At 39.3% G+C, this 9,332-nt stretch overlaps 1 protein-coding gene across 4 annotated transcripts in view; it reads right to left on the reverse strand.

The window, feature by feature from the left end:
- Positions 1-2,273: 2,273 nt before the first annotated feature.
- The window catches only part of vegfc (vascular endothelial growth factor c), a 48,127-nt gene continuing 41,068 nt past the window's right edge, over positions 2,274-9,332 (reverse strand). For 2 of the 4 annotated variants that reach the window (XM_019879794.1, XM_019879791.1), the window contains one exon: positions 2,274-2,525. In XM_019879794.1, coding sequence (XP_019735353.1) covers positions 2,306-2,525 — 220 coding nt within the window. In that variant the 3' untranslated portion in view covers positions 2,274-2,305. The remainder of the gene's footprint in view (positions 2,526-9,332) is intronic. The other 2 variants (XM_019879795.1, XM_019879793.1) reach the window with 2 other exon arrangements.

Raw genomic sequence — 9,332 nt, forward strand, 5'->3', positions numbered from 1 at the left:
GCTTTTAGAATGGCAAGAGCTACGCCATGAAGGCTGGTCCGAATCTCTGGGCCACTCCAGATGTAGCAATAGTTACCTGCTGTTATTTTGCCTTTGCCTTGCCATCGCACTTCACAGAGCCCTGCCAGGGTGATGTGACAACAGCAGAGCTCTCGGGACAGCAGGGTGGCAGATCAGGGGAGAAGGCATGTCTGGATATTTCATGTGGCAACACGGGCCCTACGACAAAGGTCAATCCGGTCGGGGGCAGGCTGGGGTCCGTTACGGTGTTGGTCAGTCTGGCTTCTTTCTCTGGTTAGTTTCGTAAACAAAAATTTTCTCCCGGGTGGGTTGTTAGCCCTTCTCAAGATCGTCGGTTGGTGGGACTCTCACCTCACAGCGTACCAGCACGCTGTGGTCTTTGTCTGTCTGGAACCTACCCTGGACCCCGGCCCGCCTTGGGTGACCCTACCGGGAGCAAGCGCCCAAGGGTATCGCTCCTCAGGATCATTGGAACACACAAGCCCCCTCGCCACATCAAGGCCAGACCCATTCAAGGAAGTCAACTGTTCATTAACAGTTGATGATGTGAAATACTGAAGTACAGATGTTTTAATAAAACCGGCACGATTGTTGAATACATCAGTCCACTTAATCTTTGGGGAGTAATCTGTACATTCATAGGCACATGGTTTAAAATTAAAACGTTTTCCTAATATGCTTGTGTGGTCAAGGTAACAATGTGAGCGCGAGTGGGCTTGTTAAAATATGTCTTCTCAAATAGTTACACAGCATACTGTTGATGTACTGCATACATGTTTGTTCCATAAAACGTGTTGCTGTGGAATAAAGTTTTATCACGTTGACAGACAAGGCAGATATGACCTCTGTCATTAGAACAATACATTATTGGTTTGTTGATCCTGCAAAAAGTTGGCTGTAACACTTCTGCTGAAAAGTAACACTCTGGCAACATTGTTGTGATTAAGAAACAAATATTTTTTTCCCTGTATTGAATGCATGCACCTTTTTCTTCCAGGACTGAAAGGGATTGAGATTTTTTTTTTTAAATGTAATTTTTACTTGTCACACACATACCTAACTTTGCCAATGTTCGGTTCTGTGAGGTGTAGCTTCATTAATAAATTAAACTTTTAGAAATTAAACATCTAGAAAACAATCTGATGAAGTATAGCAGTGACAGACAGTATTTCATTGCACACAGGCATGTGATGTTGATATCTATTTGGAGAGATCTGCTCAAAGCGTTCTCATAGATGGAAAACATTTTTTTTTTGTTTTTGCAGACTCCATGAAGAAACAATAATTATCACAGGAAATTGGCAACACTCCAACATGACAGCCAACAAGCAACATTTCCAGGGATCCATTACACTTTTTTCCCTTTCTTTTTTTCATTAATCATGACGTGTGGATGCCTATTTTGACGTGAGCCACTTTTTGAAACAGTGAAGACTCCATAAGTCATCAAGGGCGTCATTAACAAAGTAGTACATACACAATTACTGGGTTGGTGAGGGCACTATGCTCTGATAAGTGCAGTGTGAAAAGGCCACTAAGCTTTTAACAATGTATGGAAATAGTGTGTTGACAGTTCGCATGATATACTGGCAAAAATGTCCTTTTTCATTTGTCATCACAAGTTTCCTCTTTGGATTGCATTCAGCAGTAGTCTGTCCTTTCGGCTTGGATTTGGGGAAAACTTATCCCAAAAAGAAAAAAGAAAGAAAAACAAAACGATTATCATCTCAAAAGAGAGGCGGAAGTGACATGAGATTTGAGGAAGTCTCGCATGATGGCGGTTTGAAATGAAACTAAAAACAACAAAAAATTCCTTTCACAAAAGTTATATTACATGTAGGGCATTTGGGCTTCAAGGTACCACCATATAGTGTAAATTTTTCAATTCCAAAAATACCTAGACTGTAACCAGACGGCAGGATTGCTCTTAGTCATGCCTCTTCACGAGTAACCTGTTTGGCATGAAAAGGGAGAGTAGATGTAGATTTTTATTTTATTTTTACTTTGTGAAGATGTGGAGGCTGACTGTGCAAGAGAATTGATGCATTTACGCTTGTATGGTAGAACATTAAACATGGATGTTTGAGGTGCATCTGCAATTGGTTTCAAATCAGAATAAATTGGAGGCATACCAGGATCCCGGAATTGTATTGTGTTATACATTGGCAGTTCCCCTGTAGAACGAATATATCCTTCATTCTTGATTTGTACATTTAATTTATAATGTGAAATAATCCAATTAGTGGCAGAAAGTAATTCATAAAATGTGATTTTGGTATAAGTTTTAGATTCCCAGTATTTCCTCTAACTTGCTTTGATGAACTGAACAGAGAAAGGCACCATTCATGCAGCATTTTGGTGAGAAAATGGGCAAACGCTCACCAAGTTTGGGTGGGCTTGGAAGAGGAAGCGATGGGGGAAATTCACTGGTTGTGCTGACACACTGACAATGTCTGCTGCTCCAAGCTTCATTTGGGGCACAGGTCTGACTGGCTACGGAACACCTGAAACACATATTTAGGAAACAATTTCATATTCACAGTAAGAGGCAAAGGGACTCAACTCAAATCTATTTATATAGCACATTCACAACAACCACAACTGTGATAAAACTAATTTTGAATCAAAATGTTTGTACAGTAATGAAAGGAAAGAGTAGTAAATTAAAATTAATATAAATAAATTAATTAATTAAGAAAGAGCCAGGCAAACTAGCTTGAAATCAGCATGCCTGCTTACAGCATAAAAAGCAGCATACCCAGCCACAGCTGACAGCAGAAGCTCAAACAATTTTAAATTCAAGAAAGCAAATTAACAAAAGCCCAAAAACATTTACAGTACATTTAATAAAACAATTTAACAAAAGATGATACGAATTTTCATTTATGAAAACAAATGACCCAATGCCAAAGGAAAATACAATTTATACGAACCAAAATGGGAAGGTACCATATCATGTAGTGACAGGACGAGACAGAAGGTTAGAGTGGAATTGAGGGTGACATTTTGAGTTGTTATTAAGCATCAAAGTGATGTTTTATCCATTTTGTGGTCAAGAAAGAAAAAAATAGGTCACTCTATGCGGTGTTGTCATGTAGTCGCTCTTAGAGTGTCAGAATGGCACCGAACACAGTGAGTAAAAGTGCGTCAGATGTTCGACATTCGCTTAAAATTCAGTGCAAGCTCGTATTCTGCCTCACAGCTACATTTGCAAATGTATGACATGTACCAGTAGGAGAATTTCAGGAACTGTCTGTCAAAAGCTCGCGGCTGCATTTGTTGTATTATGCGCCCGAGGCTCTATTCTTGAGACCACCTATGTTTCAAGGATGGTCCACAAAATACAAAATCCAGGTTTCCATGGCACAAGTTTTCCACACATCAAATAAAATATATTCATTCATATTTTTAATTCTGACTGCTGTATTAGTTAGATATGAGAGACTTTTGCAGACTAAAAATCAGTCTTTGCTGATACCTCTTAATATGGAGAAATTGGATTAAATAAATTGGCATAATGTTCACCAGAAATCGATCTTCGCAGCTTTTTTCATTCTGATTGCTTCAGAAGTTGGCAATGAAGTGGTTGGCCACTAATTAATACAGCTCAAAGTGATATACCATATCATGTATGAATTCAAGATTCAAGATGGCGCTGTAGTTGGCAGGCCTCTGCAAGAGCTCTTCAAGAGCTTAGCTTTTTTTTTTTTTTTTGGTTGGTTGTTTTTGTCTTTTGTTTAAACATACAGTGTTCATTGTCCTTTGTGTCGCCCTGCTGTGGACTGTTTTAAGGGTTTTGGCCACAACATTTGAACGAAAAGAATGGTATTTGTAACTGAATGTCAGAGGTTGGAATTGAGGCAGATCGAAATAGGACAGGAGAAGTGAACCAATCTCTTTTTTCATCAATGGACAGCTTGTTTACTTTCAACCTTATCTTGTAGCAGACGTGTGGGTCGCCATGCACGTTTTGAGCATGATGTCTCTGATCCACTGGTGAAAGGACACTTTGATTCTCTCATCTACAACAGCATCAAACAACATGATGTACAGCAATAGTTGTTACGATTGTATGTATTTTTTCTGTTGTTTTATGTTAACTGTTCTGAAAAACGCTTTGTTACAGTTGCCGCTGTTGTGAGATTGATATATAAATAAAGATGCACTGTATTGTATATCTGTCATTTAGGAGAGGTAGGAGACATTTAGGGGACAAAAAGAGTCACCAAAAATCAATGAAAACAACTTTTATCATTCAGCTGGCTGTAGCCATTTACAATGTTGGGCCAATACTTACTACACCTGTAGTATGTGCTTAAATATCTCTTTGTGAAGCAAAAGGACACAACAAATTCTGAGAAAAAAAATGAAATTACTGAACATCATTTCAACAAATATACGTATATTTATATACACATTGTGTTTTGCGATGGAACACTGTTGGTAAATCAAACAAACAGAAACATGAAATGAGGGAAAAAAATTGGTTGTTCAAACAATGTCATTTAGGAAACAATTTCATATTCACAGTAAGAGGCAAAGGGACTCAACTCAAATCTATTTATATAGCACATTCACAACAACCACAACTGTGATAAAACTAATTTTGAATCAAAATGTTTGTACAGTAATGAAAGGAAAGAGTAGTAAATTAAAATTAATATAAATAAATTAATTAATTAAGAAAGAGCCAGGCAAACTAGCTTGAAATCAGCATGCCTGCTTACAGCATAAAAAGCAGCATACCCAGCCACAGCTGACAGCAGAAGCTCAAACAATTTTAAATTCAAGAAAGCAAATTAACAAAAGCCCAAAAAACATTTACAGTACATTTAATAAAACAATTTAACAAAAGATGATACGAATTTTCATTTATGAAAACAAATGACCCAATGCCAAAGGAAAATACAATTTATACGAACCAAAATGGGAAGGTACCATATCATGTAGTGACAGGACGAGACAGAAGGTTAGAGTGGAATTGAGGGTGACATTTTGAGTTGTTATTAAGCATCAAAGTGATGTTTTATCCATTTTGTGGTCAAGAAAGAAAAAAATAGGTCACTCTATGCGGTGTTGTCATGTAGTCGCTCTTAGAGTGTCAGAATGGCACCGAACACAGTGAGTAAAAGTGCGTCAGATGTTCGACATTCGCTTAAAATTCAGTGCAAGCTCGTATTCTGCCTCACAGCTACATTTGCAAATGTATGACATGTACCAGTAGGAGAATTTCAGGAACTGTCTGTCAAAAGCTCGCGGCTGCATTTGTTGTATTATGCGCCCGAGGCTCTATTCTTGAGACCACCTATGTTTCAAGGATGGTCCACAAAATACAAAATCCAGGTTTCCATGGCACAAGTTTTCCACACATCAAATAAAATATATTCATTCATATTTTTAATTCTGACTGCTGTATTAGTTAGATATGAGAGACTTTTGCAGACTAAAAATCAGTCTTTGCTGATACCTCTTAATATGGAGAAATTGGATTAAATAAATTGGCATAATGTTCACCAGAAATCGATCTTCGCAGCTTTTTTCATTCTGATTGCTTCAGAAGTTGGCAATGAAGTGGTTGGCCACTAATTAATACAGCTCAAAGTGATATACCATATCATGTATGAATTCAAGATTCAAGATGGCGCTGTAGTTGGCAGGCCTCTGCAAGAGCTCTTCAAGAGCTTAGCTTTTTTTTTTTTTTTTGGTTGGTTGTTTTTGTCTTTTGTTTAAACATACAGTGTTCATTGTCCTTTGTGTCGCCCTGCTGTGGACTGTTTTAAGGGTTTTGGCCACAACATTTGAACGAAAAGAATGGTATTTGTAACTGAATGTCAGAGGTTGGAATTGAGGCAGATCGAAATAGGACAGGAGAAGTGAACCAATCTCTTTTTTCATCAATGGACAGCTTGTTTACTTTCAACCTTATCTTGTAGCAGACGTGTGGGTCGCCATGCACGTTTTGAGCATGATGTCTCTGATCCACTGGTGAAAGGACACTTTGATTCTCTCATCTACAACAGCATCAAACAACATGATGTACAGCAATAGTTGTTACGATTGTATGTATTTTTTCTGTTGTTTTATGTTAACTGTTCTGAAAAACGCTTTGTTACAGTTGCCGCTGTTGTGAGATTGATATATAAATAAAGATGCACTGTATTGTATATCTGTCATTTAGGAGAGGTAGGAGACATTTAGGGGACAAAAAGAGTCACCAAAAATCAATGAAAACAACTTTTATCATTCAGCTGGCTGTAGCCATTTACAATGTTGGGCCAATACTTACTACACCTGTAGTATGTGCTTAAATATCTCTTTGTGAAGCAAAAGGACACAACAAATTCTGAGAAAAAAAATGAAATTACTGAACATCATTTCAACAAATATACGTATATTTATATACACATTGTGTTTTGCGATGGAACACTGTTGGTAAATCAAACAAACAGAAACATGAAATGAGGGAAAAAAATTGGTTGTTCAAACAATGTCAGTGTACAGCTTTTCCATTTTGGGAGAATATTTTTGACATGTAATTGCACCAAGTTTCTCAATAACGGGAGACAACATCATATTTTGATTTACAAAAAAGGTGACACTTGGCCAAGATATTTAAATGCTAATCAAAGTTTAATCAAAAATGCCTTACAGCAGAAATGTACTTGAAGTACTGCTGCTCTGCTTGAACAAATATTTACAAGTATTCTCAATGGTGCAGCCAATGTATTTGTTCAATCAATGTACCATGCATGCTTTTGGAATGTGTGAGGAAATTGGAGAACCCGGAGAAAACCCACACAGGCATGGGGAGAACACCACACAGGAAGGCCAGGGCCAGATTTGAACCACGACCTCTGCCGTCCCTATCTATCTATCTATCTATGTATCTATCTATCATCGATTATCAAGTTTTTCCTTTTTGATTGTCCCTCTAAGAGAAGATGTCCATCATGTCGTTTAAAACCAGCATACTGTCACATACTTTGTATAATTCAGTTTGCATGGTTTTGCAGTGATCAGAATCATTCATTTGTTGTTTTTTGATGTCGTCGACTTCCTTTTGAGTGTAATTAAGACTAATTTTCAGTTCATGTACTTCCCTGGAAAAATTATCGAGTCGTGTGTTTGTTGAGTCCAATATCATCTTTACAAATCCTTTGAAGTGACCTTGTTGTTGCTGTATGAGTGCTGTCAACAGTTCTTTTTGTTGGTTGAGAAGTTCATTTACTTGCGAAAGGGTCATCACTTCTTCCTCCTGTTTGGTATCTTGTCCTCGTTTCGGCGGCATTTTAAGGTTTTGTTGCTCGCCGGCTGTCAGCTGTTGAACACGTCTGCTCACAATGGAACCCTACATGAGGAACCGTCACGAGGAAGCGTCACTTCCTCGTGTAAGGAAGGCGAGAGGAGTCAAGTAACGCATTCAAATGCGCTCAGTTGGTCGAGAACCAATTTTCGGTCATAATCCGAGGCATAAAAAACTCTAAATTTTTGGTCGAAAACCGATTTGGTCGAGAACAGAGACGTTCGAAAACCGAGGTTTGACTGTATATATTTTTTCGAATAACTCACAGGACCACCAAGGACACGTAGGCATGGTCCTCCAAAGGTTTATAGAAAATACATTGTATCTTAAAACAGGGAAGTCTGACTTTCATGAGGATTGTTTGACTTCATTATCAGTCAGGGTCAACTTAGCCCTGACCCTGCTAAGACTAAGGCAGTAGAGTAATGGTCAACACCTACCACCCTCAAACAATTCCAAAGATTTTTCGGATTTTCAAATTTTCACAAGTGGTTTATCCTTAACTACAGCATCCGGGCCGCACTAAGTTTCCAAATTAACGTCTAACAATTTCCCGTTTTGTTTGACTTCTTGTGCGGAGGCCGCTTTTAAGGACCGAAAGAAATAATTTATTCATGCTCCAGTGTTGCATCACCCTAACCTTGAATTTTCTCTCATTGTAGAAGTGGATGCGTCGGATTCAGGAGTGGCGGCTGTGCTATCCCAGGGATCCCTGAAATAGCACGGAGACTCCAGCCCTGCGCTGTCTTCACTCGTCAACTTCGTCCGACTGAAGCCAATTATGATGTGGGCAACCGTGAACTGTTGGCCATCATACTGGCTTTACAAGAGTGGGAGCTTTAACTCCAGGGAGCGACGGAACAATTTACTGTTTTCACCGATCACAAGAACCTTGTCTACAACCATGCCAGTAAGAGACTAAAGTCCCGCCAAGCTCTATCATGACTCTGTTTTTGTGTATCTCCAGCAGGTGGGAGAGAAGGGTCGGCCTATCAGTCAAATATTTAAGGACTTCCAAGCTGCCAAATCTCTGGCAGATTATTCCTCACCTTGCTCATGACGTCGTCTCCAAGTGTCGAATTCTCTAGAGTCTAGAGTAGAGTCAGGGGTGTCAAACTGATTTTTTGTCGCGGGCCAGTTTGGCGTTACGGCTTCCCTCGGAGGGCCGGTGCAAAATCTCAACCTTATTTATTACCCATGACAATTTGACATTTCGGTACAGATTTCAGCAAGAATCATGATAGTTGACACACATGATTTGCTCCGCAGGCCACATGAAATGACGTGGGGGGCCAGATCTGGCCCCTGGGCCTTGACTTTGACACCTGTGCTCTTGACGAAATGGAAATAGCTTGTCACGAAAAGCTTTTTCCATTTATATTGTCCTTGCCTTTGCCTTTTGGTTTGCTTTGGTTTTCCTGGTTATTGACACCAGCATTATTTGTTGTACTTTGTCGGTGCTGCGTTTTTGTATTAAAAACTCTTTTTGTTCACTTCCATCTGAGTCCACCTTTTGAGAGTCCGATTCTGTTCCGGACTCTTCTTGACCCGTAACCAGGTCGTTGGGCCCTGTTCCTCACCCGCCATGACTTTCGACTGACATATTACAAGGGGTCCAAAAACACTACAAGACAAGATAAGAAAACCTTTATTTGTCTCACAATGGAGAAATTCCTAATTTACAGCAGCAAAATTATGAAAGGGAGAAGTAGAGGAAGAAAAAGTATATAAATAAATATAAATTATAAAATATTATATGCCAGATGTACTCTCCCGCCTCCATGATTCGGCCGATGAAGGATCGGAACCAGAGGCTATTCTTTCCAGTCAGTATTTCATGGGGGCATCGCAGTGGGACATTAAAAAGCATATTATTGACACCCAAGAAGATACCCAGGTTCTTGTCCTGCATGGAGGCTATTTGTGCCTTGCAAATTGCGGCCTGGAGGTGTTGCAGTGGAGGCCCGAATCTAAGCCACAAGGGAATCCAGCGTACCCACTCTCTCCT

The sequence above is a fragment of the Hippocampus comes genome, unplaced genomic scaffold, assembly GCF_001891065.2.
Source record: "Hippocampus comes isolate QL1 unplaced genomic scaffold, H_comes_QL1_v1.1 scaffold158, whole genome shotgun sequence".
NCBI classification, from domain to species: domain Eukaryota; kingdom Metazoa; phylum Chordata; class Actinopteri; order Syngnathiformes; family Syngnathidae; genus Hippocampus; species Hippocampus comes.